The sequence below is a fragment of the Thunnus thynnus genome, chromosome 24 (genome assembly GCF_963924715.1).
Source record: "Thunnus thynnus chromosome 24, fThuThy2.1, whole genome shotgun sequence".
Lineage (NCBI taxonomy): Eukaryota > Metazoa > Chordata > Actinopteri > Scombriformes > Scombridae > Thunnus > Thunnus thynnus.
Genome location: NC_089540.1, coordinates 16,087,501 through 16,104,131, shown reverse-complemented (window position 1 = coordinate 16,104,131; position 16,631 = coordinate 16,087,501). Strand labels below are relative to the sequence as shown.

The following is a 16,631-nucleotide window of genomic DNA, read 5'->3' as shown; positions in this document are numbered from 1 at the left end:
TAAATGAAATACATGTGAATGCAAATTTCTCTGTTTAATTACTGAAATGTATTTTTTCTTTAATCAAGTGTGTCCTGCTCTAGTTTTAGTAAAAACTAAGTAAAAAGTATATTTTCCTCTAAAATGCAGTGGAGCATAAAGTACATAAAATAGAAATACTCAAAATAACAAGCGGTAAAACTTTATTTAAAGCCTCCTGTTTAGCATTTACAGCAGTATTTAACATTTAAGACACTATGATGTTTTTTAGCAAATATAAGTGTTTGTCAATGATTGTAACTCCTCATGTGGGATCCATAACTGTAATCAGATAAAGACAATTTAGTAAAACAGTTATAATAATATAAAATATGTCTTCATAGGAGAAGTTATAATTGCTGACAAATATTGTACATTAATGAACATTTAAAGGACAGGTTAACAGTTTTTCAACTGTGTCTTAAAACAACAGTCAGGTGTCCATATGAACAGTGAAAGAGGTTTTCCTCGCTGTAATCATTCCTCCTGTTCATACTGGATATTAAAAGATCCTTCAAATGTGCTTTCAATGTAAGTGATGGAGGCCAAAATCCACAGTGTGTCCACACAGTCATTTAAAAGTTGATGTGAAGCTTATATGAGGCTTCATCAGTCTGAGTTAGTCATATCAAGTGGATATCTGACACATTTACAGTCTTTTTAGCTAAAAATTCCTCAGACAGTGTTTCCCTGTTGAGCTGTGGTGGAAGTTTATTAACAAAAAGAGGAACTTTGGCACTAAAAAGACTGTAACGTTGAAAGATATCTACTTGATTTGACTCATTTGGACGCTGAAGCTTCAATTAGCTTCAGATAAACTTTTAAATACATTTTTGCACAGAAGGAGGACTGTGGATTTTGTCCTCCATCACTTCCATTGTAAGTGCATTATGAAGGGATCTTCTAATGGTCAGTATGAACAGGAGGAATGATTACAGCAAGAAAAACATGTTTCAATGTTCATTTGGGCTCCTGACTGTTGTTTTAAGACAGACTTGAAATGTGAATCCGTCCTTTTAACATATACTTACAACTACATCATAGTGTGTTATGAACCTTTATTAAATGTTTATAAATGTTCATATACATCTTATTAATGCTAAATAGGGGGACTTGAAGTGTTACCCAAGCACCTCAGCTACTTTCCACCACTGATTCTAGTCTATTTCTAAATTTAGGGGACAAATATCTCTTTAAAACTCTTAACAAATACCTTATGACCCCTCATCACATCACCATTCCTTAAACCAGATTTATAAAACTGTTCACAGCCAAATATTCACAGTTATGACAGACTTCAAATATAAATTTCCTGGTTCCACAGTTCATGTAAATGTGTACATTGTACATTGTCATGTTTAGGAAAAACAGTAAGATACATTAATACATTAAATGTGTCACAGCAGATATTTGTTGGTGTGATAACTCACTTTCCTTGAAGGGGTTGAAGACTATTTCACTGCTGTTGAAGCTGACTGGGTTTTCAAACGCACAGCTGAACCACAGCTCATCATCTTCCTTAAAATTGGGAGAAAAACAATATTAGCTGAAAGTTCATAAACCAAACATACAGATTTTTTGAGGAGCTCACTTTGTATTTTTACAGTTTGTCCAGATTATCAACAATAAGCTGGTCACCAACTGATGCCTGAATATGTGAATCAATTTAAAGACTAGATTCTGGTTTCTTCTTGCAACATGATTTATCTGTTACTGATCAGACACACAAACATTATTATCCTGTGTTTACCTTTGTTATATTGTGCTCCTTGGCTGAAGGCCACGTCATGTCACCTGACGTCCCCCTGTAGGTGACCAGTTCAGCGTCTGTGGTGTCGCCATTACAGGTGAGGACACAGTAGGTCATCTCAGGTTCACACCGTATGGAGAGGGTGGGTTTAGAGACAGGAGCTGATAGAAAACAAAACAAAAAGACATTTCCTTTGAATTCAGGGCCATTTTGATAAACTAAGACAAACTTCACACACAATTCCTCCACTTACAGATAACCAGGAGTTGAGTCTTGCTGGTGACTTTGTTGTTGATCTCTACTGTGTAGCTGCCGCTGTCGTCTGGAGTCAGTCCTGTGATCGTCAGCGCTCCAGTTAAAGTGTTCAGCGAACCACGATCTGCAAAAATGCACAGGTTTAGCTTCTAAACAGGGATTTTTCGTCATCTTACAGTATGTTGTCAGCCAGAGTCACTTATTTCCAGTGTTGGTCACTTAAGAGTGGGCAGCTGGAGAAATTTGCACTTTAAAAAACTAAAAATGTTTGTAGAACAGCTGATTTTCATACAAAAAATCTCTAGTTTTGCCCACTGAAAAAGCAAGTGAATCCCTAATTCTATTCATTTACCCATTGATAATTATATAATTAAGGTATTTAATTGGGTTTTACAGGGATAATTAATAAAAAAAAATCTTTGGATTGCAAATATTCAGATATTTAAGGGCTTTTTTACCAAAACACATGAAAGTGAAACAGTATACCTTTAAAGGGCCTCAATACTGTACTTAAGGTGAAAATTCAGGGTCAGTATTAATTTGTCAAGTTTAATGGGTTATACTTCTTAAAAAAACTCAATCAATGCAGAAAATACATCATAACCCCTCTATTATAATATAATCCATTAATTTAGCCAAAATCTGGGATAAACCTATTAACTACTGTACAAGAATTCCTTAAAATATAATTAATTTACAACAGAAAATATTAAGACTACTAATTTAAACCAAAATCTCAACATAAATTTGTTAAAATCTTCAAACTAATGTATAAAATCATTGATCTCTGGCTACCAAACAGCTTGATTCAGATTAAAGTGGTACCTTTGAAGTGTCGGTAGGCGGTAGTCTCGCCTCCATACCACTCCATGGCAAGATCAGCTCCATGTTTCCACTCTATACTGGTGATGAGATTCACTACAGAGTCTGATGTGAGAACAACTTCGTCACCTATTTTCCCATAGAGTGGTTCTTCTGCAAAATAAAATAAAACAAAATACATGTGAATGCAAGTTTCTCTGTTTAATCACTGAAATGTATTTTTTCTTTAATCAAGTGTGTCCTGCTCTAGTTTTAGTAAAAACTAAGTAAAAAGTAAAGTACAAAGTACAATATTTACCTCTAAAATGTAGTGGAGCATAAAGTAGAATAAAATAGAAATACTCAAAATAACAAGCAGTAAAACTTTACTTAAAGCCTCCTGTTTAGCATTTACAGCAGTATTTAACATTTAACACACTCTGATGTTGTTTTTTTAGCAAATATAAGTGTTTGTTCAAATATACATTTCTGTTGTCACAGTTCATGTAAATGTGTACATGTGGTAAACAGAAACTAGACTCTATCTAACCTGAGGGTGTCGTCACAAAATGAAAATTGAAACCAAAAAATATAACACAAACAATGCACAGAAATATAACATGATATCATAATTTTCTCAACATGTCAGTTAAAAGATTATAACAGTTAAAACAGTTTAAATTATCCTAAACTTACTGTTGGCTGCCACTGCGGTCCATAATAGAAAGTAAAGCAGCAACATCTTCTTGTTCTCAGTTTTGCTTCAATAGAAGAAAGACACATAAATTCACGGTGATTCTGTTGATATTTAAAAACATATAAAAACATTTTTTAAAGTATATATAGATTTATAAATGTATTCAGAAAGTTAAAAAGTAGGAAAGGCTTCTGTTGACAGCTGTAGCTGAGAGTGAAGGAGGAAGTAAAAGCAGCAGAACAACAAGAAGTGGTTCACATACATGACGAACTTCTGACTGAGCAGCTGTCATTTTATTTATATTTCATTAAATGTTTCAGTCACTCTGTAAGTTAGTGTCATAAAGAGAGAAGATCAGTTTCCTTAAGACAGAACTGTTGATTTACTGTTGCCTCTAAAACACAAACATGAAGAAAGAGAATAAAAGAAATAAATCAATAAAAACATTTCCTTCTGCTATTTTGATATGGAGGGTTTTAAGGGCCAAAACTAAATATACAAATACATAAATAATTATATGACTATATTCTAAAATATATTAGTAAATATATAATTATAACAACAAAATGCTTAAATAAATGAATAGATAAATAATTGTGTAATTCAGTGCTTAATTATCACCACAAATAAATCACAAATTAAATCAGACATTAAATATATAAATGTTATTTATCTATTTATAACTTTCTTTCTTTCTTTCTGTATATATACTTCCATTTATCCATAGTGTAACTTGCTGCAGTGAAATAAATAAATGCGTCATCTTCATCCATCAGCAGTCAGGGGGTCGGACTCTGCCCTGTGATTGGTGGTTGAACTTGAATCTGCTGCTTTTGCCTAATTCAAGATGGCAGCACCTGGTGCAGATTTAAATTAAATCTTGTGTGTTACAATAGTAGATATGTCGGCTGTAGCTGAACAGATGGAGGCAAATTACAGTTCCTGTGCTTTATTAGATCAGATTGACGGCTTCACTGAATGAATTGGAATGATATTGACCCGACTGACACAGAAATGAATGAAGCTGTATTCAGGATCTCAGATCCTGCTGGTCTGTAATACTGTTCATTCACCAATCAGAGTCTTTAACCCGCCCCCTGACTTTTGATGGATGAAGTTGACACATTTATTTGTTTAGCTGCAGCAAGTTACGCTATGGATAAATAAAAGTATGTATAAATGATGAAATTAGATTATAAATAGATAAATAAAAGTGTGAATAAACTAATAAATGAATTAATATACAAGTGAATAAATAAATAAATAAACATAAATTCAACTTATATTTAATGTCTCATTTAATTTGTGATTCATTTATTTATGGTGACAATTATTATGAAATAATTATTTATTTATTAATTTATTTAAGCATTATATAATTATTTATGTATTTATATATTTAGTTTCAGCCCTTAAAACCCTCCATATAAAACCTCCATAACTAGGAGCAAAACATGTCAACCAGACACAACACACACATCTTAAAAAAGAAACAATGGAAGAATTACTTTTTGGATTAAATTAATACATAATAATTTTTTTTAAATGAAGTAGCTGGTGTTTAGTCCAGTGGTTCCCAACCTGTAGGATTCAGACCCCCCAAAGGGTCAGAAAGGAAAGAAAAGAGAAAAACTAAATGTTCTGCTGCTGTGTTTATTTGTTTTTTCTAGCTTCATATTTGCTTTTCAGTGAAATATTGTATAATTTTACCTCTCTGGACCCACTAGCAATTCTATAAATGAAACCATCTGAAAAGTAAAGAGGTCCCAACTAGATGCTGCTTTTTGGTCACAGGGATCACAAGCCAAACAGGTTGAGGAGCACTGGTTTGATCTTTAACACTGCATTGGATTTCATAAGTATGATTTTTTTCAAAATGTAAAATCACAATCTGTAAACTAACTACAATATGTATATATGTCAAATGAATAGAATGGAGTAAAAAGTGCATATTTTCCTCTAAAATGTAGTGAAGCATGAAGTAACAAGTGATGGAGGCCAAAATCCACAGTGTGTCCACACAGTCATTTAAAAGTTGATGTGAAGCTTATATGAGGCTTCAGCAGTCTGAGTTAGTCATATCAAGTGGATATCTGACACATTTACAGTCTTTTTAGCTAAAAATTCCCTCTTTGTGTTTCCTCAGACAGTGTTTCCCTGTTGAGCTGTGGTGGAAGAATAGTAACAAAAAGAGGAGCTTTGGCACTAAAAAGACTGTAACGTTGAAAGATATCTACTTGATTTGACTCATTTGGACGCTGAAGCTTCATATTAGCTTCAGATAAACTTTTAAATACATTTTTGCACAGAAAGAGGACTGTGGATTTTGTCCCCATCACTTCCACTGTAAGTGCATTATGAAGGGATCTTCTAATGGTCAGTATGAACAGGAGGAATAATTACAGCAAGAAAAACATGTTTCACTGTTCATTTGGGCTCCTGATTATTTTAACACACATCTGTTAAATTGTGTCCTTGTCCTGAGAGGAGGGAGAGGTCAGCTGTTTCCATCTGTGATTTTGACTAAATGTTTTTTCTATCTCTCTAATATTTGACGACGTGAAAACACTAAAATAAATTAACAGGTTAAATCTCCCCCTCTGTCTCCACATCAGTCCTGTAGTATAAATATAAACAGGTCTATATTCACCTGTAGATACATGAAGTCAAAGCTGTTCTCCAGCGGCTGTCCGGCCGAGCGGAGCCGCATTTAGGGTCTCAGACAGCGGGGAGAGCAGCGGCTCATCTCCGCCTCCTCCACAGGCTGATTCAGGCAGGAAAACCTGAAAAGTGTTGGGACACAGTAATAAAAACACTGTGCTGAACTACTGACGATCAACTCATTTCAACTGTTACACCACACACACAAACTCAATTACAAAATGGCGGAAAATATTACCGCCGTTAGTTGAGTTCACTTTTAGATCCAAACGACAATTTAACAACCAAACGACAGATTTCTTCTGTTTATAGAGGAGCTAATCTAACAGTAGTTAACACTAACAACATGAACAAAGAGCCATTAAAGTGTAAAACACTGGAAACTGTCGGTTACATTACCTTAAGATGGAGAAAAGAATCTGCGTCACGATGTCAGACAAAGTAAAAGTGAAAGTAAATGTCACCAGGAAATAGGAGGGAATAGAGGAGGCGTTACAGATAAATGATTAATTGTGGGTACATCCGTTGGTATTTCCCTTTATTTGTCATGTCCTAAGAGCTGGGTCATGACACTATATTCTGTCACATTTAGTGACCCGCAGCAGGTGTTATACTATAGTCTGTTATGGCAAGTCTTACTAGTAGAAATTGTATTTCAAGATACCGACAACGTTGATTGTCTACAAGTCAAAAATAAATTTAAGATACATTTAACAGCTAGACTGGATATGCATCGTAGATATCTAATTCAATTCTTCCTAGTCAAAATGAACCTTTCAGATATTCACAATGACATTTTTCCGGGGACAAATTATATCACTTTTGCCATTCATGTGTATTCTGCTCTCAACTTCAGATATCCACAATTACATTTTTGATATCTAGAATGAACGTTCTGGATATCTGCAACAGAATTCTAATAGCTTTCAAGTTTCATCAGAAGTCAGTAATAACATAATCAAGCACATAGAGTTTAATTTGAAAAGTTGTTTAAAAACACGCACACAATCATTTACTGCATAGAAACTGAGTACAATTAGCTGATAATTAGCCTGATCAGCCACCGTTAGTAATCAATACAAACACACATTATTAGACTGTAAATCATTAATCAAACCAATAACTAACAGCAGTCACATCAGACAACCTTATTATACTTTATTACTACTATGACACGGGTAGGCATTCACCAATCTAGAGAACCCCACACAGAAATGACACCTCCTTAGGGCAACTTAATACTGCACTGCAGCTTCAAAAAAAGAAACTAATTTCACTCTTCATCACCTCAGCATCAGTCAGGCTGACCATCCTGTGCTTCCCCTCCAGCTGGGAACACTTGGCCTCAGTGAGACTGTGGGACTGTGCCTCATGAAGAGGGAATACAGCTCTTGGCTCTCAGTGGTGACACCGAACCATAAGCTGTCCCCACTCCTGAGATAAAGAAATATAATCTGCTTTATTTTAATTAACATTATTTTCATATATTCTTCATGTCGTAAAGAGTTTTCATGATGTTATCATTGTGTATAACACCTATCATGGTGACTTATGTTTCATGCTTTGTGTAGGACTGACTTCCCTGGCTGCCAAGGCTCCCAGGCTGCAGGCCTGCAACTCCTACGTTGAACAAGCACAGACATTAATACACACATAACATGATATTCAACACAGGGGGCAAGTGGTGAGATGGCATTAATGTAGTCTGTTGTATCTCTGTGATATGTGCAAAACGGGACAAATAAATTGTTTGTGGGTAAGATAAAGATAAAATTCTAACCATAGTTGTCCCTACAGCTGGCTGGTGGCTACAGCCTGATTATGGGAGGATGAGAAAATCGCAGTTCAAATCCATTCACTATAAGCCTGTTTTACCAATGTTTTGTGATTGTTTTATGGCACATAGATAATAGTCCAAAATTGTGTTTTAAAAAAAGCATAGTTTTTAGTTAAATAACATCAAATTTTCTTGGGGGAAGAAACTCCCGAACCAAAACTCCTGTGGACCTTTGACCTGGTTATTTTATTTGACCACTGCAGGTCCAAATGTTTAATCATTAATAGCATCATAAAACAACAACAATCATATCAGCAAAATGACGCAGAACAAGAAGAAATGCTGCCAGTTTTCTATTGATCACCTTAACTATGGATACATATTCTTCTGCTTTTTCCCAGTAGCCTCAGACTTTTTTTCCTATTGTTTTCCGTTGGAACAATTAATAAGGCATCTAGATAGTGAATGGGGAGGCACTGGCCTGCATTGGTAAACAGAAGCTAGACTATCTATTTAACCAGAGGATGTGGTCACAAAATTAAAATTGAAATTGAAATATAACACAAAACATGCACAGAAATATACCATGATATTAAAATTTTCTCAAGATGTCAGTTAAAAACATTTAAAATTATCCAAAACTTCATGGCGCTGACTCTCACTGTGATCCAGAACAGAAAGTAAAATAGCCACATTTTCCTTGTTCTCAGTTTGGCTTAAATAGAAGTAAGATACATAAGTTCACAATGATTCTGTTGATATTTAAACATATATCAAGTATATAGAGATTAAAAATGTATTCAGAGAGTGAAAAAGTTGGAAAGGTTGCCGCTGACAGCTGAAGCTGAGAGTGAAGGGTGAAATGAGGGCAAGGTCCATGGATGTTTTTATTAAGAGCTCTTATATTACATCCATGGCAAGATCAAGGAAACTATAAAAGTTTTATAGTGTCCTTGGGCAAGGTCGAATCTAGGTCTAGATGGTTACCTTAGATTTGCAAATCTCTCGCGAGATTTGTACGTGTTGTTTCTTCATTGTGTGTGTTGTGCAAAATAATTATGTTTGATGATATGACAACGCTGTGGTTAACTTCTGGTTAGGTTCAGGCACAAAAAAAAATCACGATTCGGGATCACTCTCGCGAGATCTTTCGCAAATCCAGGGTTACTGTCTACACACCTGATGAGCCGCCGTCATTTCATATTTTATTACTGTATGTTTCAGTCACTCTGTAACTGTCATAAAGGGAGAAGCTCGATTTCAGTAAGACAGCGGTGCTTCGATTTACTGGTGCCTCTAAAATAAAAACATTCAGAAATTTGAGCGGAGCAGAAGAAAAAATAAATAAATAAAAAACTTCCTTCTGCATGTGGTTGCCTGGCAACTGGTCCCAGCCGATAAACCGTCTGGCATATAACTCCCATGGATGTATTATAAGAGGTCCTATAATACATCATACACTGATAATTCCTCATAAAATGGCAAATTGCCGTTTTATACTGTTTTTTTCTTTCTTCAACGGATTAAACAAACAACATATATCATGTTAATGAGTGAGCTTTAGAGGTATTTAGTAAGTGGACTTTTGTTTTCTTTTTGTTGATAATTGGGCAGAACCAGGCTTTAAGTATTTATGCCAAGCTAATTAACTAACTGGCTCCTTGAGGTGGCTTCATATTCACCAAACATATTTAACAGTTATATCAACGCCCCAAGATAAAGATTAAAAGACAGGCTCACATTTCATGTCTGTCTTAAAACAACAGTCAGGAGCCCAAATGAACACTGAAACATGTTTTTCTTGCTGTAATCATTCCTCATGTTCATACTGACCATTAGAAGATCCCTTCATAATGCACTTACAGTGTAAGTGATGGGGGGACAAAACTATAGATTTTCAGACTTCAAACTACTTGAGTGGTATTAATGTGATGGAGTAGAATTACAACCATCAGAGAGAGGAAAACAGTGGAACTTTGCTACTACAATTCACCAAAACCCTGCAAACAATGATGTCTACTTGTTTGCTTAAGAGGCAGCAACTTTAACCAAACCAAACAAACTTATCACTATACCTCCAAAGACTTTTAGTACAAGCTCCCATTTGTCAGAGCCCGGCTCTAGACTGTAGCAATAAAACGGGAGGTCACATGGGTATTCGAGAGTACGAAAGTAAATTTATTTAGCACAAAGTACTCAAAACAAACAAAAAATAACAATAGGCAGGGTCAGTCTGTAAAATCAGCCATGCAGGGAGTGGATGAGTGAGTTTGCGCTGTGTGAGTGGTGAAACAAAAGAAAATGAACTAAAAAATAACACAGGAGCATGTGGGGGAGAGAAGAGACGGTCTGAACTGGCAGCTTCTCTGACTTTTATATGGGGCACACGGGGCCCAGGTGTGTCCCATCCTGCTGATCAGTTTGCTCAGGAACCTGCTCCTGCAAACAAAGAACACAGCAGCAACAAGAAGCACAAAGCAGAGGGTCCGTCACAAGTGGCTGTCTGATGCTTCTCATCTAATTCTTGGCAGGAAAGTGAATAAATGTATTTCCTAAAATGTCAAACTATAATAGTTAATATGATACAGATGTAACAGTTAAGTAAAAATTGGCATAGAAAGCACAGCAGACTTTTTGGACATGGACTGAGCAGGATCTTAAATATCATGCAAATAATGTAAAGAGTGTAAACAATTAAAATACATAGTTCATATAATAAAAATATAATTTAAAAATGTTCCTCAGACTTCAGAACTCCCTGTTTCCATCATCAAACCTCCTTAGAAAGCCAGTAATCATCTGACCCTCATACGTTAGATACATGTATTTAATTTGGCTCTGGTAAAGGTTAAATGATTCTCCACTTCACTTGGAAGTATGAAAAACACAGTAAGTATAAAGGGAGTGGGATCTATAGAAAATCAGCCGTTTGAGGAAAGGTTTGATCAAGTAATAAATTATATCTGATAAAATTATTTGGTTGTAACACACATGACGACAAGAGTTTCCATTTGAAAACTATTTTGCTTGGACATTGCATGTAGGAGATAACTATCACTTCCTGTGTCTCTAGAGAACACCCTAATTATGTCGTGTTGCTGTTTATCATGTGCAGACCACACCATGTAAATTTCATGTAAATCGGAGGATGTTTGTCACATAAGGCCTACTTCCTGTTGTCAGTAGGTGGCGCTATGACTATGACTCAATATTGACATGTAGTTGTGTTCAGGCTTGGACTCCTATTAAGAATGAGAAATTTGTGGCGGATTGGACAATGTAAAGTTGAGTTACAACAACTTCCTGTTCAAAGCCCCAAACATGTTTTGGGCCAAATTGATTGGCAAACCACGCCAATGGCGTTCAATGAAAACCAAAAAGCTTTGCAATTTAGCATTGCAAAGGTCTGTAGATGTAACCTACCAAAATTGAAGGCGTTTTGACTCAAAATGGCTGACTTCCTGTTGTGCTTAGGGTATGGCTCCAAGATGTTCTTCGAAAGTTTGGACGATACATGTGCCTTCCAAATTTGGTGCATCTAGGTGAAACCTATATGTGGGGGATTCAACATTTCATGGGGGCGCTATCGAGCCATTTTGCAACACCCATGTCCAAGACCCATAAAACATATAAATGTTCACAATTCTGATGCATGTGGAAAGTTTCAAAAATTGTGGTTAATTTGGACAAAAAACAATAATTCCTTGCATTACAACAGGGCCTTCACACTACTCAGTGCTCAGGTCTTAATAAATAATGATGTGATGGAAAACCAAAGCTCTGAAAGACTGTCCATCAGTCAGGTGAATCCAAAAAAGTTAAAAGAAAATTAACAAATATGTAATCATTGAATAAGGAATAAAAATGTCCTCAGCCAACATGCTGTATATGGAGACACTGAAGACTGTCATAAGTTTCTCACTGCAAAGTGAAGTCAGTGACTGTCAGTAAGCTGTTTCTCACTCTTTGACCTTCCTGTTTTTCTAACAACAGTGTGACATTTGATCTCAGCAGCTGCAGACGGACAGAAAGAGAAACTAAATTTGAAAAGTGAGCGTGGGAGTAAACTCTTGTCTCTCTCATGTTGTTCTGATTGTAAGGTTGACTGAGTCTGACATTTTCAACATTTCAAACATTACAGTTTTCTGAAGAGACTGTTTCACCCTGTCACTACTTAACATTTTTTCCTTTAATTTTTAAATATTAAATCTCTGTTGAGCTGTTCTGGAATTCTGGTAAAAAAAAGTTGTGTATTCATGTACCACTTATTCAGGTGATATTTTAAAATTACACAAGTTAAAGCTACTGAACAGTATAATATTCAATTAGTCAATACTGTACTAACTAATGCAGGTTGTAGGAGGACAACGGCTTGTTCTTTAATACTCCTACAAGACTAATCTGGACAAAGTTAAAGTAAACTGTCAACTGTGTATTTTCATTTTTAATCAGTTGGTAAGTGCACAAAAAATATTTTTGATCTATAATCACTGTTGTAAATTTCAACTGAATTCACACTGGAAACCTCACTTGGTGTTGTGAAGTGCAGCCTCACAGAGCTGCTTAACTGTAGACTCTAACCAGCCTTCCTTCTTGAATTAATGATCAGTTTCTTATAATTTAATAGTAGTTTTGATATCTGTATTACATTCATGACATTTTTTTTAATCTCATCTCATTCATTGCACTTACATAAAAAGGTTTTTTTTTCTTTTTTGTCAGAAGCTGAATTGTGTTTTTTGCTTTCCAGCACATGTAAACACATCCATGTATTACTCAAGCATGGTTTATTGAAATTACCCTGTGACTGTAATAGGAGAAGTAAGATGAGTGGATGCAACATCCTGACAGTGTGAAAATTGAAAAGAAAAATTTGTACTTATTAAGATTATACAAATCAAAGATACAATAAGTCTTCACTTAGTGGAAAATGACAGAGTGAAGAAATCTACAAACAAATACAGTAATAATGTTTATAAAGATTATTGCTTCGCTTCTTCTGTTTCTCTAGATTTCTTCTTTGCTTTCTCAGGGCGTGTTGTCAAGTTTGACTTCCTGTTTGACTAAACCACAGAGGAAATTAGAGCTTGTTTGAGAAGAACTAGTCCTGCAAGTATCACTGGTAAGTACGTGACAATACATGCATGTTGGAATTCTGATATGCTTGCATTATTACATCCAGTTTTCAGAGTGATGCACCACAGCTTCTCTCCACCAACCATAAAACCAACATACAGTTCTGAAAGTCCATGTCTAAAATATAATGCAAGTCTAACTTGTGTTGTTTACATTTTCTTCTATTATTTTGGTCTGTTTTGTCTTGTGTTTTGAAGTTCGTCGTTTTAGGGATTTCATATTGAAAAGCTGCAAATGTGGAGGGTACCCTCTTGATTTTATCTAACTCAGGCTACTGAACCTTCATTTTAGTCTAAGTTGAATTTAACAACGCATTTTTTCAGGAACTGAGTAATTGACTCCCATCATTTACACTTAAGTCTGACAGTATTTCAGGGCAAGTATGAACAGGAGGAACAATTAGAGACCAACAACTATTTCAATGTACATACGGGCCTCGTGAGTTTTCTGTTTAAGAATTATTGTCACACCAGCTGTTTGATGTGATGAAATTGGACCATTTTAACTACGAATTCTGAGTTTCCACAAAGATGGGAAACAAATAAGGGTAATCCCCAAAGTTATGTGAGACATGTGAGATTTTCACTCAACAACAACAATAAGAGTCATTGCTGTAAAATCAATAACAGTAAAGGTCTAATCTTCACTTTGAGCAGCTACAACCTTTAAACACTGCTTTCATGTTAACACATCAGTAATTTCACACAACTATCATTTAAAATAACTTGACATTTAGATTAATTTTAACAGTCTTCTCTCCATGGTTCAAAGTTTATTATTAACAAATGCAGTGAAATATTGAATATATTATATATATTATATGTTTTATTGTATCATTTACATATTGTAGGTAAGCAAAATAGTTTTTCTTCCACATCTGTTGAAGTATGAAGTTATATTCAATAAGTATTTCTTACTCTTATCTTTAAGTTTCACTTTTGAAAGTATGTGGTTTTGACTTTTAAAGTCAAAGGGGTTCATCATTTCCTATAAAAGGTTTGTATAAATATACAATCATACTTTTAAATGTATGAAAATCCAACATTTTTAAGTCCAATTGAAATAGACTGTAATGATATAATGCCTTATAAACAGAGAATTTGATTTGAATGCAAAATATAGTCTGCACATTGTTTTACCAGTCTTATTCTTTTAATTACTGTGGACAGAAGAGCCTTGATTTCTCTCAAAAAAAAGACACTGATTGAAAGTAAAGATTTAAAATCTTATTATATCCTGTTATTTTCTGTATTTTTAATCTGACCTGGTTTAAATTCTGACTTGCTGACATTCAGTGGGCCACTGGGCCTCAGCAACACCTGAGATCCATTTCTACTTGACCAGAAGGACCAAAGGTTGAGGTGGGATCTTCTTCTTCTATGCTGTGTTCTTTAAATGCTGGAGGTTTCCTATTGTTTTGTACTCGACATTCTTGGGAGTGCAAATGTCACAGTTTGAGATTAATCCCAACTCAGTTTATTCAGGAACGTTTTGTGTTCATATCATGAGTGATTGAACGGCTCGAGTGGATTTTATTCCTTGAACTAGTTTCATCAGAATCACCCCTTAAATCCTGGAAGAAAACGGTTCACATCAGCTTATTTGCTCTCATCTTATTCAGCCTTCTGTACCTTTTATTGCATTTCCAGACTATTTCAGGATTGTTGCATGTCAAAATTGATGCACTGCCTAGACTATTGTACCTTACATGTGTACATGTATAAAATCAGATGGACAGTACTGATCTGTTACTCAAGCATTAACATTTTCCTCTTAATCAGCAGTCTGGAGTTTGATTCCAAAATTTCTTCTACAGTTTGCTTTGTTGCGTGTTACTGAACTTGACCACAAAGGATCTAAAGTGTGATTTTTAGCATCTTTTATAACAAAGATTCCAGTGATCAATGATATTCTATTTCACACATAACCAAGCTGGATTTTCTCTGAGGTTTTTAAGGCGCTCTGAATCCTGCAGTGTACTATTTCTATTAAACAATTTGTACCATGAAGAAGAAATCACTATATATTTTGATTTAAGGACTCTTCAGCTGTCGGAGGACCTGTGCTGGTGATGTGATGATATTATAAAATGTAAATATATAGTTATATAAAGTGGTAACTTTAGAAAGTCCTTGAGTAACTAAACTAATATTCAACCAGGATTTAGATTCTTACAGATAGTGAACCTCTGCTAATGAATGCGCTTTGATACGGATTGAATGAATGAGGAAATGAAACAGTGTGTCTGGTTCTGTAAGAGGGAGAAGACGGAGAGAAACTCAGGGTTTGTTGAAGAAAACCTGCCAGCGAGCAGGTTAGCTTCACAGAATCAGTTACTGCAGTAACTGACACCAAGTTTAAGTTAGCTCTCTTTCTGAAACTGAAAACCCAGAGTTTCCCTCATTTCACTAAACCTGCTTTCTGAAACAGGCCCCTGTACTACGAAGTAAGTTCAACATACTCAGGATATCTTTTTGTTATCTGGCTTCACTGAGCCTAACATTGCACTGCACTGCCACCCAGTGGATGACACCAATTGGACAGAAATTCAATCGCCTCTCTTGAGATGTTGGCAATATTAATGGGCACTTTGGTGGATAGAGGACAATAAAGCAGACAACTCAGTTATATGCAGTGATTCAGGTGCAGCTTTAACTACAATAAGAGAAATCAAATCCAAGTCCAGACCTGATATACTGGCAGAGATTTATCAAACATTATATGGAATTCACAAAGCAGATTGTGAGAAGAAAATCTTATTTTGTCTGCCCCTTACTCAAAACATAAAACAATAGAAATAGATGGTCTGTTAATTACAATTACTTAACCACCAATACTTACAGTAACATGAGAAAAATCAAAATATACATTTAGAAATTTTAAGAACATTCAAGTCATTGTCCACATACAGAGCCACAGCCCTCCTGTTGGTCCCATTGATATAATACAGCTGGAGAGCAGGAAATCCTTCACAGAGGCCAGAATTCATTATATCCAAACTGCTTTATTTTGATGTAGTCTATCAAAAACTAAGCTAACATTTCAAAGCTTGTGAGGGCTCAATAAAGTTAATTTTTAACAGTAACGTTACCTGCAAGTTCAGACTCCTTACCTGTAGAGAACAGTAACTTCTTATCTTACTAAAGACTTCCTTTGTTGAAAAACAAAACATTTCTCAACAAATTCCTGCCTTTTCCATGTGCTCTGAGCTGGTAGCTTCTTTGGCTTCATACATGAGGCACAATGGGCCCAGGTGTGTCTCATCCTGCTAATCAGCCTGTCCTCAGGTAACCACCCCTAAATTTGGAGTGCGCATGTATTCTCACCTTTATGGTAAATGCATTGAATAACAATAACTTGTGTTACATATATATATATATATATATATATATATATATATATATATATATATATATATATATATATATATATATGTGTGTGTGTGTGTGTGTGTGTGTGTGTGTGTGTGTCTATGTATATATATATATATGTTGGCACAGCTGGATCAGCTGTACAGTCTAAATAATAACAGGGTT

General features: G+C 35.2%; 1 protein-coding gene and 1 long non-coding RNA gene across 5 annotated transcripts in view; both read right to left on the bottom strand.

Moving 5' to 3' along the window:
• LOC137177246 (T-lymphocyte surface antigen Ly-9-like) overlaps positions 1–6,677 on the bottom strand; it is a 34,292-nt gene extending 27,615 nt beyond the window's left edge. For 2 of the 4 annotated variants that reach the window (XM_067583419.1, XM_067583421.1), the window contains exons 1-7: positions 6,582–6,676; positions 6,172–6,304; positions 3,521–3,622; positions 2,849–2,998; positions 2,022–2,147; positions 1,769–1,929; positions 1,449–1,536 (exon numbers count right to left, since the gene is read on the bottom strand). In XM_067583419.1, the coding sequence (XP_067439520.1) occupies positions 1,449–1,536; positions 1,769–1,929; positions 2,022–2,147; positions 2,849–2,998; positions 3,521–3,566 (571 nt within the window). In that variant the 5' untranslated portion in view covers positions 3,567–3,622; positions 6,172–6,304; positions 6,582–6,676. Of the gene's footprint in view, positions 1–1,448; positions 1,537–1,768; positions 1,930–2,021; positions 2,148–2,848; positions 2,999–3,520; positions 3,623–6,171; positions 6,305–6,581 lie in introns of all 4 variants that reach the window. The other 2 variants (XM_067583422.1, XM_067583420.1) reach the window with 2 other exon arrangements.
• A 3,450-nt stretch (positions 6,678–10,127) lies between these two features.
• On the bottom strand, positions 10,128–16,372 carry LOC137177325 (uncharacterized). The gene is made up of 2 exons (XR_010926070.1): positions 16,208–16,372; positions 10,128–10,398 (listed from the first exon to the last, which is right to left on the bottom strand). It is a non-coding gene; the product is annotated as an uncharacterized lncRNA (long non-coding RNA).
• Positions 16,373–16,631: the final 259 nt, after the last annotated feature.